This window comes from Limulus polyphemus, unplaced genomic scaffold (genome assembly GCF_000517525.1).
Source record: "Limulus polyphemus unplaced genomic scaffold, Limulus_polyphemus-2.1.2 Scaffold3829, whole genome shotgun sequence".
NCBI lineage: Eukaryota > Metazoa > Arthropoda > Merostomata > Xiphosura > Limulidae > Limulus > Limulus polyphemus.
Genome location: NW_013669439.1, coordinates 33186 through 55957, shown reverse-complemented (window position 1 = coordinate 55957; position 22772 = coordinate 33186). Strand labels below are relative to the sequence as shown.

The following is a 22772-nucleotide window of genomic DNA, read 5'->3' as shown; positions in this document are numbered from 1 at the left end:
TGGATCTGTTATGAAACTCGATAGGTATGTGGTTCAATGGGAATGTTATGAAACTCGATAGGTATGTGGTCCAGTGGATCTGTTATGAAACTCGATAGGTATGTGGTTCAATGGGAATGTTATGAAACTCGACAGGTATGTGGTCCAATGGATTTGTTATGCAACTCGATAAGTATGCGGTCCAATGGATTTGTTATGAAACTCGATAGGTAAATGGTTCAATGGGAATGTTATGAAACTCGATAGGTATGTGGTCCAGTGGATCTGTTATGAAACTCCATAGGTATATGGTCCAGTGGATCTGTTATGAAACTCGATAGGTATACGGTCCAATGGGAATGTTATGAAACTCAATAGGTATGTGGTTCAATGGGAATGTTATGAAACTCGACAGGTATGTGGTCCAATGGATTTGTTATGCAACTCGATAAGTATGCGGTCCAATGGATTTGTTATGAAACTCGATGGGTATGTGATCCAATGGGAATGTTATGAAACTCGATAGGTATATGGTCCAATGGGATTGTTATGATTCTAGTTTATTTGGTCAAATTTCTTATGACCACATTCATTGATTAGAGGTGTGGATGGAAGTTTGTGAGCTTTTAGCATAATAACCTTTGTTAATTTCAAATTCATGTCTATTATTTTGTCAACGGCTCTTGGAGATATGTTCAATATCATTACAATTGCTCTTTGGGTAGGAAGATTCTCTTCCGTAACCATCACTTTTATTTTGCGCATGAGGACATTGCTTTGGATTGACTTGAGGTGTTGCATTGGAATTCTTTGATGTTTTAAACGCTATACTGTGCAATTTTCTCGGTTCCATGGAGAACATCGAAGTTCTAAACTGGATCTATATTGTTTATTAAAATCGCTTACGAATATCTCTTCCTGGTAGTGGGATATGACATATTTTTCTAGCCACGCATCCTTGGCAGTATCGTACTGTAGAATGAATAGGAATTCTCTATGAACCAAATTTTATAAGTTGTTATTATAAAGATCAATTACTCCTTTGTTTATGTTTTTCAAGCTTCAATAATTAAGATCTACTTTTTAAAGCTAAAGTATGTTAAGCTTTAGAATCTACAGATTTAAATGATATTATGAATCATATAAAGGTTTATATTCAATTATGTAGTAAAGCGTTTATGATAAAGCCAACATAAATATTTTCCTTTCTTTGTCTGTTAGGAACGTAAAAGATAAATACATTGAATGACCTCTTCAATTGATTAATCCTATATATATATATTGAAGTTACTGTATCTAATGCTATATAATTGTTATTAAAGATTGTGAACGTGCTTATTATTGTTAGTGTTCTCTTTCTTTGAGGCGTAATTTGCACTCACGGAGAGCTCAAAACACTATAGAAGAAAGTACTTTTTCTATTACATTAAATAGATAATTACGTTTTCGTGTGTTCTTTTAAATATTGTTTTCAGAAAACATATAATTTCTTTTATATACAAGTACAGGTATTGATTTTGCCGAGTTATCAAGTTTAATTCTGTAGCTTTTTTTTTGTAAATTATACAATGTTAAAATCTAACAAAAATAAATAATATAAGTTGCCGCGTCTTGTCTCATTTTATAATGGTTCAACTTCTAACGTGTTCATGCGTTAAGAACTTTAGTCTCTAGTAAAGTTAGCACATTTATACTAAACCATTATTGTAACGAAAAGCGTTCAACACGAAAATCGCATCTGTTCATATTATTTAAATGAAATTTTCGCTCCATTTGAATTCTAGATAATCTACTTAGGTTTCTCTATATACATAATGAAATCTACGAGGAGTAGATATGTGGAGTAATATATGTATTTTAAGAAGCTAGTTTCGGAGGTTTCCATTCACCTTAAAGTCGTAATGTTTAAACTTATAAAAACTGCAAGTTAAAAATTGTGAAACTTAGTAGCTGATTAACTTGAATATGAAAATGTATTATTTCTACATAAATACATGCAAAAAAATCGTTTATGACTAAAAGATTGTTTAAAAGAGGAAATTAAAAAAATATTCAACAGGAAGTCTTGTATTTGAATGCACTGATATTTCAGGATTGACGCGGTGATAAACAGTTATACAAAATATAAAAAAAGTGTTAAAGTACCGTATTTTTCGGTGTATAAGACGCACTTTTTTAACCCTAAAATTTGATGTCAAAATCTGCTTGCGTCCTATACACCGAAGGTATGAATAATATATATGTATATATAAGGTATACACAAGCGATGTGTAAATATATTTAAATAGTTTAGTTCAATTGAACGTGTTATTTATAACAATAGTAGTTTTTTTCTTTTAAAAACATAACTATTTATAATGCTCCCTAAATAATAAAAAAATTACAGTGAAAGCAATGAAGATTTTGTAAGTTTTGAACCAAACTAAATAAGAGTAAACTTTTTTGATTTACGGTATTTTCTTATTTTGATGTTTTGAGCTCTTTTGTGTTTAGAACAATATATATACTCAGTTTTAAAGTATCAAATTGAATTCTTGTTCAATAAAAATATTTCAAATGCGACTGTAGCTTTTTCTCCCCAAAACTTTGTCTTCAAAATAAGGATGCGCCTTATATTCCGAAAAATACGGTAAACTTTTACTGAGAAAAAACACTGGAAATTTAATACAATATTTAGGTTTTAAAAAATATTAATTTTTAAGTTTGATACGTAGATATTTTACAAATAAATATAAAAATATCTTTAATATTACTACTAATCGATATAGTAGTAAACTAGTATTTGTTAGTAAAGTTATTGAGATGTGACGTAGAAGTTAGGGCAAGGGTCTACTAGGATTGGAAAAATCATGTTAATACGAAAATTACACTTACAATAACACTAGTATTAACAGAAGTCTGAATTCAATGACAGAACATAGATTTGGATCAACTAACCCAAAAGCTCTAAGTTTATGTGTGATTTTGTTGTTTTTTATAACCCATAGAGGCAAAATAATATGCAGATTTGAAGCTAAAGTTTCAAAGTTGTATATAGAAATGCTGTACGCTTTTAGTTTTATATTTTGAAGTAATATATTTTGTGTAGCTTTCTAGAAGACTTCTATAAATACAATAAAAGAGCTAGTTCTTGTTGAAGTCACTTAAACTAAGTATTCTTTTGTAGTAATCTTAAAAATAAAATGATATGTGTATAATATTATTAGGAGAGGCAAGATTTTGAAGTTTTCTGATAAGAGAAGTATAACTATGAATATTGATAGTACCTATTTATTAATCGGTTTTGGTTATTTGACAGAAATTTTGAGTTTAAAAGCAAGTTAAAACTAGGCCAACTTTGAAAAATATATTTAGGATTGGTTTTTCATTTCAAATTAAATATTAGACAATATATAAGCTAACAACAGAGACAGAGAGAGTGAGAGTAGTGATGCTGTAGTTTTTATTAGAATGATTCTTAGCACATTATACATAGACTTATTTTGTAAAATGTATAGAAATTAGCTTTCAACACTAAATAATGCAAGATACATATGATGATGATGATAAAATTATATTACATGCAAAATATTTAAAGTTTTGACAGGCTAGCTCAATTTAAAAGTTTTAAACTGTTGCTACAGAAAAGTAAATCTTAAATAAATGGGCGATACATGTTATATAGAAACTTGTTTAATTCTTTGGAATAGTGTAGAACTTGTGAAGTGAGGTTGCTGATAGTGATAGCATTGATTATTTCAAGATTGTTTTTGTTTTTTTGTAGTGAATATAAATTTTACAAACTAGACTAAATCAAATTTTCAAACCCTAAAGGAATAATATTTTAAATACTATATCCTATTATGTAATGTCAAATCATTGGTAATGGTAAGTCAAATGTTTGAAATTGCATGTAAAAAACCTACTGTACATGTACACTTATATGGGATATTTTTTTCTTGTTTACAGTTTGATCCATTCATCAACCCATCATTTGTCTTTAGTTTTCTTGTAATATATATCATGCTATTGATAGATATCTTGCATCTTGATTTTTTTTAGTTTTACAATCTATACAATTTTAAATTCAGTTGTCAAGTAAATTGTTCCTGTTAAAAATGTTGACAAACTTGATTTAACTGGCTACTCAAGTTATAGTGATTTTATTAGTACATGTACATGAATCACCTCTGGTTTTATGAAAGTTTTGTGATATTTATAAATTTTCATTTTCCTTTCCCAGGTATTTGTCTCCCAAGTGACCTGGATATGTTTTGTCATATGAATAATGCTCGTTACTTAAGGGAGTTTGAATTTGCACGTTCATTTTCTTTGATCATAATGGGAATGTTCAAAGCTTGTAGAGAATTAAAGGGAACTGGAGTGCTGAGTGCTGTTTCAGTTCGCTACCGTCGCAGTATAAGTCTGTTTCAAGTATTTCGTGTCCGAAGTAAGGTAAGCAGCAAAGTTTGAATTGTAGTTTTGTTTTAAAGCTAGAAACATATACACTCATTTTTTATAGTTTCTTTATTATTAATAGAAATTAATATATCTAAATTGATAACTTCATTAAAACTATATACAAGACAAAAACAAGATAAACCCCAAGGGGAAAAATACATTTTAAACAGTAACAAATGCTAAGCAACTTGTGTTTTGAATAGTAAAAGCCATTTTTGAATAGCAGTGTTTAGTTGTTTAACTTGTACCTTCAGTAAGGAGGAGCCTATATATTTCCACCCTTTTATGATCTTAGAGTATGCACTTAGGAACTATTAATTGGATTAATAGTAAAAGCCATTTTTGAATAGCAGTGTTTAGTTGTTTAACTTGTACCTTCAGTAAGGAGGAGCCTATATATTTCCACCCTTTTATGATCTTAGAGTATGCACTTAGGAACTATTAATTGGATTACAGCTTTGGAAACAGTTACAGGCAAAGTTTAAATACCATTAGATAGAGCAAATTATAAACTATTTACATCAATGTAGAGAGAATAAACTAGTGTGTGAAGTAATTTATGAGGAAGTGAGAAAAGTGAGCTAGTACAGAAAAGTACAACAGAATGTAATGAGAAGCTTTAGACAAATTAGGAACAACAGCCCAGGAATGTTTTTACAGTTTCTTTAGGCATTCTTTACCTTTATGAAAATGTTTTTGTGTTAAATTGTATTTATTTAGAAGCTACAGAATTTGTTTTTTATGACAAGACATTAGGTAAGTTTTGTTAGATTTAGAGAATATGCAGGTGACAGAATGTTATTCCAGTAACATAAATATTATTATTAAGCTTATTGCATTCATAAAACTTGCATAAATACATAAACCAGCCTTGTCCACTTCAGCTCTGGGATTTGGAGCAGGTAGTCATGAAGGCCTTACCTTCCTTAGAAGCTATCATTTCTTTGGGTAGGGTGCACATGTGTTCTCTTCAATGAATGCTTTTTGACCAGTGGAACTTCTTCCATGATCCTATGGACCATCCCATCTCCCTTCCACCTGGGATCAGGGCTGATCTTGCTTGGTTGTTTAACAGAGACTTGACCACGGTGGGGGTTCACATTCCTCTGCCTCATCCATAGTCTCATCTGTTCACGGATGCTTTCTTGGAGGGTTTCCCAAAAGATTTTGGGTCATTGGTCAGCTCTCTATTTCAACATCCTAGATCCTTTGGCAGTTCATCAGGCTCTGTATCATTTCCTCCCACTCTTGCAGGGATAGGTGGTTATGGTGCATTCTAACAATTACACTGTGGTCAGCCTTATCGCCTAGCAAAGGGGAAGCAAGTCCTGTTCTGTGTGTATTCAGACTCTGGATTTCCTGTGCTAGGCCAGTGACCACAACATGACTGTTATGAATGTCATTTTCCCAGAATTATGAACATTGTGATCAATCAGTTATCCTATCCCAACCAGGTTTTTCCCCACAGAGTAGTTCCTTCATCCTCACATATTTCAGTGAGTGTGTTCTCAACTGAGAACACTGCATATAGATGCATTTGCCACTCACTGGAATACCAAACGTCATTCCTTCCTTTTGGTCTCCAGTTCCTCACCTCTTTACTCTTGGGATGGATGCTTTCAGTCAAGATTAGAAGGATCTTCACCTATATGTCTACCCTCCAACCAGACTCCTTTCCATCCCATTTTTGTCCACATTGTGCTGTTTCATGTCATAGTTATACAACGCTTCTCCAATGAATGGTGCTGCACATCTCTTTTTTATTTTTTTTAAGGCTATGGTGCCTGCCTATTACATTCCACCCTGTATGTATTACTATGTTTATTACAGGGTAAGAGCATACCTGTTCCAGAAGTAGTGCTATATCCCACAGATGTGCCAATTCTCGAAAGTGAGGATTGTGTTATACATTTGTTACCTTTTCATGCTGTCATTTCTGTTTATATTGTTGTCTGAAAAGAGGCTAGAAATGCAGGAAATGATATTTCTAATAGTTTTGGTTTTGAAGGACACCATACATCCTACGTTTCTAGGTAGATCATGACTAAAAGCACAATGTTGGGCTTCAGGCTCAAGCTCCCCTCACACTGACAGGACCCACTTACTTTAGTAGTAGAATCCACCAGCTGTTTACGATAATGAAAACACTGTGTAACATCATCAGTTGACTGTGTGTGTACTGTACATAGTGCTAGTTGTTTGCTTTTATAGTTGACATCTGTTGGAGCCACAAAGTTAAAAGTATGGAAGCTATTGTATTAGCTATAAAAGATTTTAATAATATTTGATAGCCTGGGGTCCAGTGTCAGAAATAGTGCACTAATGTGTGCTTCATCATTTGTCACTGGGAGATAAGCTACATATAAAGATAAGTTGGATCTGTTGGAAGATTGTCCTTAAAACAGGCTTCTTGTAAGGAATGTACCTTACTAAGATATTGGAAAACATTATAGAAAGACACATCAGTATACATAAAAGCCAAGTGTCGGTTGGTCAGTCAGTCGGTCACGCTCGATTTCTATGAGTCCAGTTATACTTTTTCTCCTGTAATTTTACCTCCTATGATTACCCATTCCATTTTGAGTTCAACTTAATCGCTAACATAAGCATAAATAGTTCCTAAATTTTGGCAGTTTTTCTGCTATATAAAAGCCTGTCAAGTAGAGAGTTCCCAGGACCAGATCAGACATGACATTATGTGTGTGACACCAGATCATTATGATGTCAAGCTAAGTAGGATCCAAATAAGAAAGCCGGAAAGACTCCAGTGAAAAATAAGTAAAATATTAGGGCAAAACTGTGCTTGGGAATTATTACAAAAAAGCATTTGTTAAAACAGACTGAAGATACCAATTATCTGTAGGGAAGAGGATGACTTTTCCTCAGAAGAAGAAAAGGTGTGTATGCAATTACATGGTCATCGTATATTTTAATCTTTTTTTCCAAAGGCACCAATATGTAGCATGTTTGCTCTGTTATATGTTTCCTGGGACAGGAAATTTTATATTTCTTTTATGTATTGCCAGTTTTATATGGAGTAGTTTTGGCTTCCAGTAGTTTCCCATCATTTTTTTACAGGCATTTACGCTAATGTATTTGTAAAAAATAGGCTGATTTTTTTAACAATGTGATACAAAAGTTGACTAAAACAGGTTGAATGAAACCACAAGATGAGGATTTTAGAACTTTAAACATTACAGGTATTTATAGCTACGCTATAACAGGCGGAGAACAAAATCTTTTTGGAAGCTGCTGGTGGAACACACTAAACACCCCATAATGAATTTTTAACATGGATTCTTTGTGTTACTAAAAAAATCAGTCAACACAATTTCAACTTTTGAGATCACTGTATTGTAGACAACAGTAAACAAATGAAAATGTAGTTCGTAACCATTATCTTCTTATGATAATAAAAGATACTAGAAAATATTGTGTTGGGTATTTTAAGTTTAATGTGACAAATTATTAAAATCTTTCAACAAATACTGGGAAAGTATATTTTACATAAAATTCAGTTATCAGTTGTTGTTTTTTTTTGTTTGTTTGTTTATTCTGGCCAAATTGCTTACCTCATTTGTTAATAAAAACTTTTAAGTTTTATTCTGTTTTCTAAAATAGTTATTGTTTTACATTTTGGTTTATTATCACCTTGCAAAGCCTTGCTTGTTTTTGGTCTCTTTCATATAGTAAATGCTTCATTACCACATTAATCTATAAAACATGCATATATATATCATATTTAATGCATAACATTTCCATAGATTTTAAATGAATGGTACAGTAAATGTAGTTGTAGTAGAAACTGTGTGCATGTACATAAATTTAGGTTAATTACAGGTGTTGTACTGTATACTAAGTAAAAAATAAATATATTTAAAATGCAAAAATATGTATAAATTTTTGTATATATAAACTTGAAAATCCTACAAGCAAACAAGAGATATGTTTACTTTTACATAAATGAAGTACATATGATGTATGTAATAATTGTATAACATCAGAAGTATAAAGCTGTCTTAGCACGTAAATAGGTCTTAACATCTTAGTATCCCATAAAAAAGATACATGTTCTTATAATGAAATTACCCAGTCATAAGTTACATGTAGATTTTTTAATGAATTCACTTTCAAAGATGTACAATGTAATTTTGTAATGCATTCAGTAAATGTAGCTTCATTCTATAGTACTAATAATGCAAATCATAAACAAAACGTACAGTCATTTCATTGTATTCATTGCAATCTGACAGAACATGCAGTCATCCCATTGTCTCATTGCATTCTGACAGAGCAAATACAGGAACATTTTCATTTAGTTGCCATTAAAATGATATAACTTTAGTTAATGATCAAAGAATGCACAGAATTTGTAGATGAAGATTGTATTTCATGTCGTACATGTCAATTAAATTTCCATTGTGAAAAGTAAAAGTCTCCAAGTATATAAAATGGGAACTTGAAGCTTCATAAGAAATTAAGAGTGGTAACTAGTCTATTTTGTTTGCTAATATAGTATTATTGTGTTTCAGCAGTTTGGAAGTTGGTACTGAAACTTCATAGAGTATAATAATGCAGGTTTATTTTGCACATGCTAGAATAAACTTTCAAAAGAATGTCTTTATAATGTGTGTGTGTGTGTTATATTCCTCACGTTTAACATAATATTCGTAATCTGAGAGAATTTCTTGACCACATGTAAATGGAAACAGACTGTTACTAAGATATATATGACTAATACATATCAATTTGTTTGACAAATATATTTGCTTTTACGAAGATCACCAAAAATGTAGATTCATTTTGGAAGCAACTATATGCAATTAAATCAAAATGAATAAAACTTATTTAAAAAGTGATATCATAGTGCTTAAGATAAACAACAACAGACCATCAAGACACAGCAGGTTATCAATGCAATGCACAAAGAAATGAAATGGTGTCGAAACAAATATATCCTTATACTTAAGTAGCAATTGTTGATTAAATTTACTTGTAAGTAATTAAAAGTTATGGGTAGGAAGGCAACAGTAATATACAGGTTAGAAAAACAAAATGAAAGTAAGAAACAAAATTCTAATTTCTTGTATATAATTTTCTTCTTTTGAAATATATTGATATTGTTTGTAGGTTTATTCTTCTATAAATGAGCCACAGAACCAGTTAATGTATTAGAAAAATTTTATTAAAACTTTATTCAGTACATAATACATTTCTCATCCTTTCAGACATACATAAAAAGATAGTTTTTCTGTAATCATTTAGACACAGTTCATAGATTAGAATATAAAAAAAGGACTTCTGTATAGGTGAGTCACGGAAACAATGCATGCTTGAACTAGTCTTAAAGGGACAGGTGGACAGCTGAGATAAATACTTTGAATTTGACAAACTATGTGGAATGTCTTGAGATATAACATTGGTAATTGATGCATCAGAAACAAGAACTGGAGAATGAGGGGTGTTGAAAAATGTTTGATTTTTAATATTTCAATAGGCTAATGCTCCAAGGTTTAAACTCACTTAAAAACCTCCACTAAAGATACTAAGATAGTTTATTGGAAAGACAAGGATTTTTACATGGAGCAGCACATAGAGACAATCCATGACAGTTTTGTACGAGCCGTCTGCTTGTCCCGTTTATCCATGCTGAATGGATTACATGTTCATGATGTGTTGAATAAAATGAGTGGAGGCATGAATTCACCTTTGCCAGAACCATCTGAAGACTTGCTGTTGTGGATTGATTCAAATCAAACATCAAGTAAAAAATTACGTAAAGAAACCTCAAATGAAAAATTGTGTAAATAAATGCTATCTTTTTTATCGGTATTTTTTATATTAATTTTAGTGATTAATGTATTTACTAATTGTTTTTGAAGGAAGTTAATATATTCATTATAAAGTGATATCCATTTACACCTGGTGCAACATTTAATTTAACAAATACGGTTCTTACTAGTATACTTGTAATAGAGATAGAATATCATTTTTATAGCAGAAAACCATAAATCATTAACAGCATTAACTCACTACAAATATTGGATATTCTATTATAGTTTCAACAGTATAAGAGGGTTACAAGTACAAATGCATAACAGGGACCACTCTTGAGTTTTGCCAGAATCATATTTTGTGATTTGTTTGCTTTTGTTGGTGACAATGTCTAGCACTTGTTGATTGTTTTTGCACCATATTTGATGCCATTAAAATTTTAACACTAATATTTCATTCACATCATAATTAGAACATGGTATCTGTTTACTTTACAGCTAAAATGACTGGTAGCTAATTTCATATGCTTACACATGCTGTATAAGTGTTCTTACAAAAGAGAAACAAATAATTAAGTTGACTCTTGGTTGTGAAAATTGGTGATAGAATCCTGAGACTGGTGCATTTTTGGATCCAACTATTTATGAGTCAAAGCAGTACTCATCCTAATAAAATCTGTAACTTATCGGTACAGGAACAGCATAAGCTATTTTCAGTTCATGTTAGTAACATCCTGAAGAATAGGTACTTGATCTCGATTTACACATAAATCATATATTTTCTATATTATCCTGCAAACATACATTTGATTTTTTTATATGTGTGTATTACAATGATGATGATTATCATGTAGTCCTGTGCATGAAAGATTCAATATGGTAGTGAATTGGTCTCCTGATTGGTCAGCAATAAGTTTATGAATTTACAATGCTAGAATCCTGGATTTGGTTCCCTTGGTGAACAAAAAGGATAGCCCAATGTGGCTTTGAACTAAAAGAAACTAACAAACAATAGTTGTTAATGGAATTCCTTATTTTAAGCTTATGTGACAAAATAATGAAATACATTTAAAACAAATTAACTTAACCCTCATCATTCCAAGGTATTATACAGTAACAAAAGTGAAAACTTGTAATTATACATTAATGGACTGATAAAGATGTTATTACTTAATGTTTTTGACAATATTGAACAAAATAATGTGCTTTGGATTGATGTGATGTTTAGTGTATAAAATATTTAGTACACATTTTCACACATTACAGATATTAATTTATATATTTTTTTCTTGGTAATAAGTACAATAGTTTTAGCATTTTGGGTTATTTAGAAGAGCATGAACTGGAAATAAGCCATTTGAAACATTGGATTAATTCTCTTATGATTTTCACATACAGTATGGATGGCAATGTGTTTCTTATATCAAAATGCAAAATAAACACAAGTATAAGTTCATATTACATATAACTCTTTCCTTTTGTGGATCCACAATAACATATTATTGTTTGGGATCATTATTGTGAAGTAATATAAATGTTGCATTGCTTAGTTTTCCCCCTAGTACAATGTGTTCAATTAAATGCTAACAAATTGTACTGTATGTTTAGGATGTAGAACATAATGAGATTATTATTATTAATGCCAATGTTGTATCAAAAAAAAAAGAAAGCTTCCTTTATACACTAGTCATTTGTATGAGTTAACAGACCCTGGTAGTATAATTCTAGTTTATTTTGGTATGTGATATTCTGTGTGTAGACTTGAACAAAATCTTAAAATGTTCTTTTTTCTATTCTTGCTCAGTTGAATTCTTCACTATTGCATATTGAAATATCTGCATGTAGTATTTTTTAATGAATATTTAGCAAAAAATCATCTCATAAGAAACAAGGGTTGCTAACCATTAAAAAATCACCTTCACAAACTTTTATTATATTGTGCTTAAGCTAATATTTCTTGTAGCAGAAACATTTCATATATCATTGGTTAAATGAAAAGAATGTTTTGTAAAATGGCAATTTGTTTTTAGCTCTAAGAAAATTTCTGATTTAAACCAGCTTATATCTAAAAGTGCCCCACAAATTTACAATAGACAAGTACTTTTCCTGTTATTGTGGAAGACTGGTACAATACACATTATGAAAAATTACCTATTTAAAACAATAACAGTTTAGTTAATAAGGTTAAAATGATATTTATTTTAACACTTATGATAAAATTATGTTGTAGATTTTGTACTTTTATTTCTGTCTCATATTGATTTTATTTATTACATGTAACAGCCGTTTCACATCCCAAATCATGTGCACTTCATTAATATGCAATCATCTTGACTGCCTAGTATCACGTAATCAACTCTAAATATATCTAACTAGAAATAATATAGTGTATTAATAGTATTTTCAAATTTTTTACATACACTGATTTTTTTTATATATATATATATAAGTTAAGAATTTTCTAGAAAAGTTGAAAGTTAAAATGACATGGCTTTGAGAATTACTTTGTTTTGTAATAAATCAGAAGAGAAACCAGAGCAATAGGTGTTGAAAAATAGTTGGTTAGACATGTGCTTCAAATCTTGCAAACGAAATAAATAAAACAAAACACAAAAGTTAGATCTACAACTAAAAGAAAGGTATTTAGAAACCTTTTATCTGAAGAATCTGTTCAGTATAAGAAAGAAATTATCAGTAAAGGATTGTGGATAGAATACTGATTTTGTAAAAAATTGATCTGTTTCAAGGAAAATATAGTTGAAAGACAAAATAATGTATTTATTTTAAATTTAAATTTAAAAACATAATAGTCACATTTTTGCCTTGTTAATAATATTCTTCTTTTTGTATTTATTACACCTTAGAAAAGGAACCGTACTATCAAGAAAAAAATGTGAGAATGTTGACTTAAACTTTAAACCTTTCTAGTCAAACTAACATAAGCTCAAGTATTGGTCAATTTTCAAAATCACATTCAAAATGAGCTTCACATTTCATAACATCGCAGAAAGATTATCCAAAAGTGTTATTTAAAACGGATACTTACATGTATTTTTTGATCATACAGAAACATTAAAAAAATACCATCATATTCATCGCAGACATTGTAATGTTGTAAGTTTGAAGTAACAATGAGGAAACATTTACTAAACAGTCCTTTGAATATTTTTTGATAGTAATATTACCAGTTTATTCCTCTGAACATTAAAAATTTTTGATTTTCTCATTAAATAAAATTCAGTCGATACATTTTCAGAGTAACTAAACTGGGGCATACAATAGAGGTGTCACCAGGTTCTTTCAATATGATATCAATCATGGTTTTCTATTCTGATTTTTCAAGACACCAACTAGAGATTCAGGGCATGGTGACTCATCTGTCATACAATAAGTAATGCTGATAAATGCTACTTTCCTCACGAAGTAAAACCTTGTATTTTACAGATATATTACATATTTCTTCAGAATTGAAGATAAGCTACTGTTTGTAAAATATTGAACACTTTACATTGACAGTACCAAGCCCACTTACAAGGTGTTACATATTACAAGACAGTGAACATTTCAAAATTTTAGATGCTCTGAAATGCATTCTGGTGAATTTATGATAAGAATTTAATAATAAAAATTCGGTAACTTTTACATCCACTGATTCTTACTTTTTTCAACTTGTTAAGCAAGTGAATTAACAAGCTCAAGAATTTTATACTTTCAGACCTTTATTTAAGTTGTATATCATTACATCCATTTGTTCTAGTTAAAAAAAATATATATATATATATCAAGTGTACCACTAAAGAGGAAATTTTTAATGTGGATATTTTCTTAGCTTATTCTAACTAATTATACAGCAAAATGTGCTGATGACTATCCTTATTTATTGAATGTTATTTTTAAGTTTATCATATTCACACATTGTACATAAATAAATTATTATTTATTGAAAACAAGCTATATTTTTTAGATATAAATGATCTTGATCAAGAGTATTTTTAGCTAACATATTGCTACCTGGCGAGACAAAGATGTTATATTTTATATGGTGAGGTCCAGGGTCATTGATTGATAAAGCTATTGCCAGTTTTTGCCTTGTTCTTTACAGTTTGTAGCCAAAGTGGTAACTATTATAATTGGTAAAATGGAGTATCAAAAGAAATATGTTCATAAATATCAATCTGGTTGAAACTGACTGAATATATAAAAAATGTAACTTTCTGATCAACAATGTCTCACAACAACGTTTTTGGAAATTTACAACCAAAAAGTTATAGAAACACTAATTCAAATTATATTAATTTTTTAATATATACTGTTTAGTAAGTTTGTCTGTTTCTTGCAACTTGGTTAAGTATTCTCACTATGAAAGAAAAAAACTGAAATGTCACTGACATCATTCCAGTCCAACCAAATTTGAAGCTTTCATTGGAAAATTATCATTCATAGTTGTTCTAGGAACAAAGTCCAATTTGAAATTACTAGTTAAGTCAATCATTGTCAGAATTGATACCATGAATGCTGAAGCACCTGTAATCCAAGTACTGAGTCACATTAGTTCTTGTAAGCAATATAGAAGGAATTACATACTTTATTAAATGATAAAGGACAAAGATATTTTTCTTTTTCTGTATTGTAGACAAACATATTATGGTAGGACTGTTTTATCATTCATCTATCCGAGTTTTTACCCATTTTCATATGAACTACTCATCCAAAAAATGGGTGGATGGGTCATTGGTTAAAAGCCTAGTATGTACTCAACTGTTGAAAAATTTTTATGTTAGTTTTATATTTAATTATGAAATTACACTTTATTTATTATTATTATTTTACCAATTATAGAGTTTTGATTCAAGGGTGTGTTTCTTGTTTTTTTTCCATAAGGTAGATTTTTCTCATAAAGCTTGAATTTTATAATAGACTAGCAGATGCTCATTGAAACAATTGAACAACAATTTTCCTAAAAATAGTGATGAATAAATATAAAAATGTGTAGTCAGCCTAATTCCTTGGGTCAGAGCACACATGCATTGTGATTGTCTAGTTGACTGTTTAAAACCATCTTTGTCATACTTTGTGTTATTTCAATAAATGAAAATTGCATTGTGTTTGTTTTTCAGCAAAGGAGACTGAATATGATGCATTGTTGGCAAAAATATTTTGTTTTCAAAGCATGTTAGCATGTTAGAGCGCTCAGCTTCACTGAGTAGCTGCTGTATTCCACCATACCTAGTGCATGGAAAAACCATTACAAAAATGAGTACTTTTTTTTACAGTTGTCATTTCTATGAAAAGTGTCAAAGGGGAAAATATTCAATTCAAATCAATTTATTCAGCATGATACAATAAAATAATGTATGTACATGATACTGATATGGGAAAAAATGTAAATATATAAACTGAATAACAAATATATACTCAAACATATTCCTTTCTTTATGTGCTCTTTTGTTTTCGTTCATGTTGCTATCTTCAAAATAGTTCTTTCAATCAGTTGAAGGAGGAAGTCCTTTTGTTGTTTTTTTCATGAAATTTCTTCACACTAAGAAACATTTTTGTCCTTAAGTTTTTCCTCAGATTTACTGTTTAGGCATATGAAAACTGATGGATTGATGTGAAATTTTAGGAATTGCAAAAAATAAATAATTTTTCTGTGCTCTTGAAAGCATTTGGATACATAAGTTATTTTTCTACGATTAACCATTCAAGAGATATAGAGCATGGGAGACAAACATTTGGTGATTTATATATATATATATATGACTACATCTAATAAATTCAACAATACAGTTAATTTTAATATGGATTAGCCATGATGAGAAGTTAAATTGAACTTTTAAAACTATGTATAGTATAAAATTATTTTTCATGTTAGATACATATCTTTATATTAACAGGTATTTTATTGTTTGCCTTGTGGTTAAGATATACAATATATAATATATTATTTTCTTTTTATGTAATAGGAACTATTTGTGTGAAGAAATAATGGTAATAGCTTAGTTGAGGAAACTTATAAAAGTTGATAAAGTACTGGTACTTAATAGATGTTTATTTTTATAGCTGACAATTAAATGTTAAACTAACAGTTTTGGTTTATGTAACTGTAATCATTTTATGCAAATATAAAATAAAACGTCTATTTTTAAGAAAAGTTTGTGGGCGTGATATCACTTATTGTCTTTCAAACATTAGTCATTTTCATTTTTACAGATTCAAAATACTTGTAGAAATTTATTTCTTATTTTGTTTTTTAATTGTAAATAGTAAGTATAGTGTTCAAATGGTTATTCCTGATAATTTTATTATATTTTCATTGGTCTTTTGAACCTTTGCATATTCTCCAGTGTTCCATCCTATGATCCTAATCCTTAATGGTAGCATGACATTGATTATTCCTGGAAGTAAGATTGTATCTGTAAAATATAAGATTTGGTCATATGCTTCTCTACAAGTTACAAAGTTTAATAGATCTGTGTTTTTCTGAAGCTTTTCTCGACTAGTTAAAGGTATAACAGGACCAACCTGTCTAAGTTAGTAGTTGGTATGTCAAATAATCAGTTATATTATTGAAAATATTTTCACTATACCAAATCCAAGAAATCATTTTGGGTTCTCATTTCTAGAATTATTTTTTAACAAAACTAATAGTACACTGTGATGTCAGTGTAGTGATACAACAAACTCATTGCAAAGGTTAAAAACAATGTTCATTACTTTCAATTTATTTATAGGTCACATTTTCTGTTATAGCTCTTGAGGTGGTTTGATAACAATAAAAGTTTCAATTGAATTCTGTGGGCAAAAGAATACAGTATGCCAACACCCAACAGTGTTAATATAGATATAGATTGAATAAAAGGAGTTGTTTTTCACACTATATGTGTCTTCTGGCCCCAGTTTTGACTTAATGAGGATTCTTCTGTAAAAGCAAACTACTGTATTATTCTTAAACTTGACTGAAGGGAAAAATGCATATAAATCTCATACATTGAAAAACTAATTTTCACAAATAAAAAAAATATCATTAAACTTGCAAGAGCTAATAATCGAATAAACACTTAAAATATTCCCCCACTGAAACTTTATTTGAAACTGAACAGAATTATTCTTCATAAGAGTTGATAAAAAACTTAAACAGATTGTCAAACTCAAATAACACTAGCTAGTTATAGCCTATAAAATTGTATTTTTGTTATTTAACAAAAATGAAATGCAACAGAACTTAAAAACATTTTATTATTTGTTGTTACTTTTTTTGGATAACCAGTTATATTTGAATTTTACAAAAAAGAAAACACTCGACTAGCTTTATATAAGATCCAAGAAAAAAATAACCATAAATTAAGTTTTAATCAATACAGTAAAAAAAAAATATCATAATGTGAACTGCTGTTAGAAATGCATGAATGAATGCTTGCTCCTCCAATAATTGAAGTATAAGTAAAATGAAAATGGGACGTGTCACATTGCGATGAATTATTTTTCGGGTAGCAGAGGTAGCTTAAAAATAAATATCTATCAAACTTATTATAGTAACAAATGGCAAATATCTGATGAAGTTTCCAAGTCTTAATCTAATGAAATATGTTTGCTTTGAATGAGTGATCAATAGTAAAGTATACCAAGCTATTGGAGTAAATGAATGTCAAGTATTTTTCTTGTTGAGCAATCTAACTAAGGAGAGTCTAAGTGATGCATTTGCTACAGATATAATATGCAAGCGAAATAAAATGTCAAGAAGACAACTGTGATGATGTTCCAAAACTTCCTTATTTTTTCTATATGCACGGTGGAATGTTGTTTCTGAAGGACTTAAAAGATCAAATCCTGTTACATTCAGTGAATTCACTAACAAGGAATAAAATAGAGCTAAAGCCTTACCTTCCATTATTGGGTATGCCAGGTCAGCCTTATTGGGAGAAAACTGGATGACAATAGAAGAAAAACATCTTTGTTTTGAAATATGTTCAATCTTTGATTATCAGCATTCTATTATCTGAGATTGTATACATTCCTTTTTATATAGTGAATGTTTCAGAAGTCTTTTACAGGCAAATAATTCAAAAATGGAAAAGTACAGGAAAATAATTGTTAGAGATATGAAATGAGGAGTTGTGGGTAAGTTATAAAAATCGCTTTAAAACAATAACAGTTATAGGCATACATTAAGACGAGATAAACATTCTAACAGTATTGCAAACAATCGATAGCTGTTTTCAAAGTGCTGCCCAAATGGGACAAATTATATATGGCAGCTTCATTGTCAGTATTGGTCTGCATATGCTATCATTTCCTATCATCTGATGTGAAGAATGAAGTTTGTCTTGAAACAGTTCAGCATACAGTCTGGCAGCAGCCTGAGCATTCTGGTGACAAACTCCATGCAATAGGACTTCAGTTAGTAGCTTAAGAACTTCTTTTTGCCACACAGTAATGAGGCTAATCTTGTGAGGATTCACAAAAAAAGGCTTCCAGTCACACCTCGCATTCAACTGTCACATATACCTCAAACAGCTGAAAAGTGGAAAAAACAGTAATCTTATTTATAAGTAACTATGGATCTCTGTGTGATCAGACTGTTAATACTGGTACTGGGAATGCAATTATTTTTATACACTAGATGGATTATGGAAAGTCTGTGGGTACATGTGGTGTACTTTGGACATAGCCTTATGAGAGTGTTATGCAATGGAAACTATCCTGCAGGACTATTGTCAAGGTGTGATGGATTTACTATCCTATGTCTATTTTAATATCGATGTTTGTTTAAGTTAAACTTGTATGTAGAAATTTCCATAACTTATATTGTTAAATCTGTATTGTGAAATTCCTGCCTATTCACTAAAATTGTAGAAAATTCTCATGTGTAAGAATCAACAATATATGTGTGCACATAGATACTGGTGTATCGTTTATATTGTTGCATGAGCTGAAATTTCGAGAAACTCTCCTCACGCCTATAAATATAATGAATGCAATGCATCAAAAGACAGTATATATTATTGGTTTGCTATAGTTGGTATACTATAAACCTCGGAAGCTATAATTGTGATTGTTATAATGCTTATTAATCAGGAACTTCAGACATTTGACCAGGAACATTTATAGATTTTGAATATTACAAACCATTTAACATCAGCAGATTCACATCGGACATTAGTATTTTCATGAAAACATTATATAACTTCATCAGTGGACCACTCTGCATGTGTGGCCAGCAAAGAACAGAGCTAGCTAGCTCCCTGTTATGTGAATTGTATCTACATTGATTCAAAATTAATTCACTCATTTTCAACCCTCAATAAAATATCAAGGAAGTTCCAGACCAGATAGAGAACTCAATATTGTTTGTAAGTTTGTAAAACTTTTGTATATAGATCATTATTTCTAATAACCATTATTGTAAATTGTGTTATTGTTTGTATATTAAAATATATTTGTATTAAAAAAAAACAACTGTGTATCAATCTTGTTTAGGGCCTGGCATGGCCAGGTGGTTAGGGCGCTCCACTCACAATCTGCGGGTCACGTATTTGAATCCCTGTCACACCACACTTGCTCGCCCCTTTCAGCCATGGGGGGCATTATAATGTTACGATTAATCCCACTATTCGTTGGTAAAAGAGTAGCCCAAGAGTTGGCAGTGGGTGGTGATTACTAGCTGCCTTCCCTCTAGTCTTACACTGCTAAATTAGGAATGGCTAGCGCAGAAAGCCCTCGTGTAGCTTTGTACGAAATTAATAACAAACCAAACCAATCAATCTTGTTGGCAAGTATCATAAACTGGATAAATATTGACATTTATTTAATTTCTAAATCTAAATTATCATTTAACTCAGTTTCAGACTATTCAAAATTATAATACGTCTTTTATGTTCTGAAAGTGTAGCTTACAGTTGATGATGTGTTTGCTCACCATGTATATATACAGTTAGTCTAAACAGAGAATCTTGTATGCAATTCCAGCTTGCAGTAACTTATCAAGGGTATCCATTGGATGAGATCATATTTGTTTCAGTACTCTGAATGGCATGAACACAGTTCTTATAAATGGCTACAAACTTCTTAGTTTTTTCTGAAGTACTTTTCTTAAAAGGAATAATCACAATTTAAAAGATTTATTATCAGTCATAATTTCCTTATTATTAGAATTAATGTAGATATTTTTATCAGACTATTAAAAAATCTGTGAGAATATCCATTCATTAATAGACAACAAGGGATATGCTTTTTTTTTAACCAAATGTACATGGGATTGGGCCAACCCCATACTGGGGAAGGAATGTTGACTGTAATTCTGAAGTTACTACATGTATTTTCACAAAGTTGGCAAGCTTCTAGTAAAATGTGCAAGTCTGTTGTACTCAAAACTTATTTGTACTCAACATATGTCTGTATATTGACATTAGTATGACTAGGACTCTGACAAGTCAGATTGCAAAATCATGTTCATGTGAAGAATAAAAATATTTTTATCTATCATACATTTTCATATTGTACTTGCATAACCTATAGAATCTCTCAAATGCATATCTATTGTTTTTCAATATCCCTATGTATTGTATTTGATATTTACCACAAACTGTAACTAAACCAACAGTGTAGGGTAAAATACATAGTTCATAACTTTAACATAATACCGTGTTGAATGGCACTCTGTAAAAGGTTGTGACATATGAACTTTGACTTCCCCCTCTCACATGTGTACATAAGGTTAATTTGTACCATTTTTCACTACAAAATAAACTTGTACTGAGTAACATGCTTAATACTGCTGATTTTTACACCTGAGGGTGATGTTAGTTTAAAATTTAAATACCCACATGTGTGCATAGGTTTATAACAGATTTCAGTAGAGAGTCTTCAATTCTCAATACGAGTAATCAACATAAATTGAATTTTCTTATTTTGATTATTTAAAGTAAAGCTATTTAATATTTTCATTATCATGAACAGTAATATACTGAATATCACCAACTAGCTATGCATTTCATAGCTTGTTCATCAATCTTCTCCATTGTTGGCTAAGCTACTACTGAAACAACTATCTAACCATCTTCTTCCTCTGTCATTACATGTTTGTGTCCATTATTCCCCCTCATAGCATACACTTGATTCTAATTTTTCCCTTGCTAATAAACTTGAATGACCAATGTTTTATAACAGCCTAACCTATGAAACTATCTTGGCCACTGTGGCACCCATTAGACATGTATCCACTATTATGCCTCTCTTGAACCCCACATATCTATGCCTTTACCCATATGTTTTAGACTGACTGCAACATGCTTGTCCCACTCAAGTAGAATGTTGTATAGGTAAACTAACATATTGTATGATCAATCAAATTTACATTTGTAGGTAAGTTCAGATCCAAAGTCTGAAATTGTACACAGTTCCTAATATAGTGGCCAGCCAGTATATATTGGTACAGAGTTGAAAAATATTGAAGTTTTAATTATAATACTCTTATTATTTTCATAACTTGCATACATATACATATAGTCTGTGCAGTTCTTGGTTGATTAGTTTCAACACGTTTATGTATTATTGATAATTAAAATATTTTTAAACAAATGTATATTGTAATTAAAATTATTGCATACACTATATCTATTGGTTTTGGTAAATGTGTCTTTGCTATTTTCAATAAATTATTGATGTGTGATCCTTCTGTTCTTTCATTAGAATTAATTAATATAATATGTGCATACTAATCTTGAGATAATATGCAAGAATGAAAGTTTGCAAGAGAAGCAGCAGTAACTCTGGCCATAGAACTTGCAAAAACATTTAATTCAAAACAACCTATGATGCTGTGATTAGTTTGGTAAATATTTTGCTGGTATGGATGATACTAGATTACCCAAATTACAAAATTAAATATCATGATTAATGTTTATTTTATTTGTTTGTTGAATTTTTTTACAAAATTACTAGAGGAATGGCAGCTAGTCAACACCACCCACTGCCAACTCTAGGGCTACTTTTTTTATCAGTGGATAGTGGGATTAACTATCACATAAAACCCCCACAGCTGAAAGAACAAGGACATTTGGAGAAGTGATATGAACTCTCAGCTTGTGAGTTGAGTGCCCTAACCACTAAAGCATGCCAGACCTTGATGATTTTTTTTTTCAAGTGTTCAAATAAAATTAAAGTAGTGCACTTAATAATTGGACTCAGTAATTTTTATTGGATAATAGACTAGGTACTCAGGGTTTAAGGAAGTTCTTGCTCATAAATATGTTTTATAATTATTAACCGTACATTTTCAGTGTTTATTAACATCATCTTAGATTGAAGTATCCACCAATCACCATGATAGGAAACTGAACATAAAGGAAACAACATTTGCATACCCATTGACATATGTTATTTAATGTACTAGTATTTTTGGTTTTAACCAAGTCTCAAAATTAACTTCTGAAAATGTATTTTCAATAGTTATGCCAACATAATACTGGAAATAGGTAATATAGTTGGAATGCATATTAAATCCCAAAAATGCCATTTTCAAAGGCACCTCATTCAGACTCGGTTAGGAATAAGCTTCTGAAATTGATGTCATACACAAAA

The 22772-nt window shown here is 30.4% G+C and overlaps 1 protein-coding gene across 1 annotated transcript in view; it reads left to right on the top strand.

The window, feature by feature from the left end:
- The window catches only part of LOC106470116 (protein THEM6-like), a 17636-nt gene extending 1311 nt beyond the window's left edge, over positions 1–16325 (top strand). Inside the window, exons 2-4 of the mRNA XM_013930642.2 lie at positions 4202–4413; positions 9970–10183; positions 13058–16325. Of these exons, the coding sequence (XP_013786096.2) occupies positions 4202–4413; positions 9970–10183; positions 13058–13104 (473 nt within the window). The 3' untranslated portion in view covers positions 13105–16325. The remainder of the gene's footprint in view (positions 1–4201; positions 4414–9969; positions 10184–13057) is intronic.
- The last annotated feature ends 6447 nt before the right edge of the window (positions 16326–22772 follow it).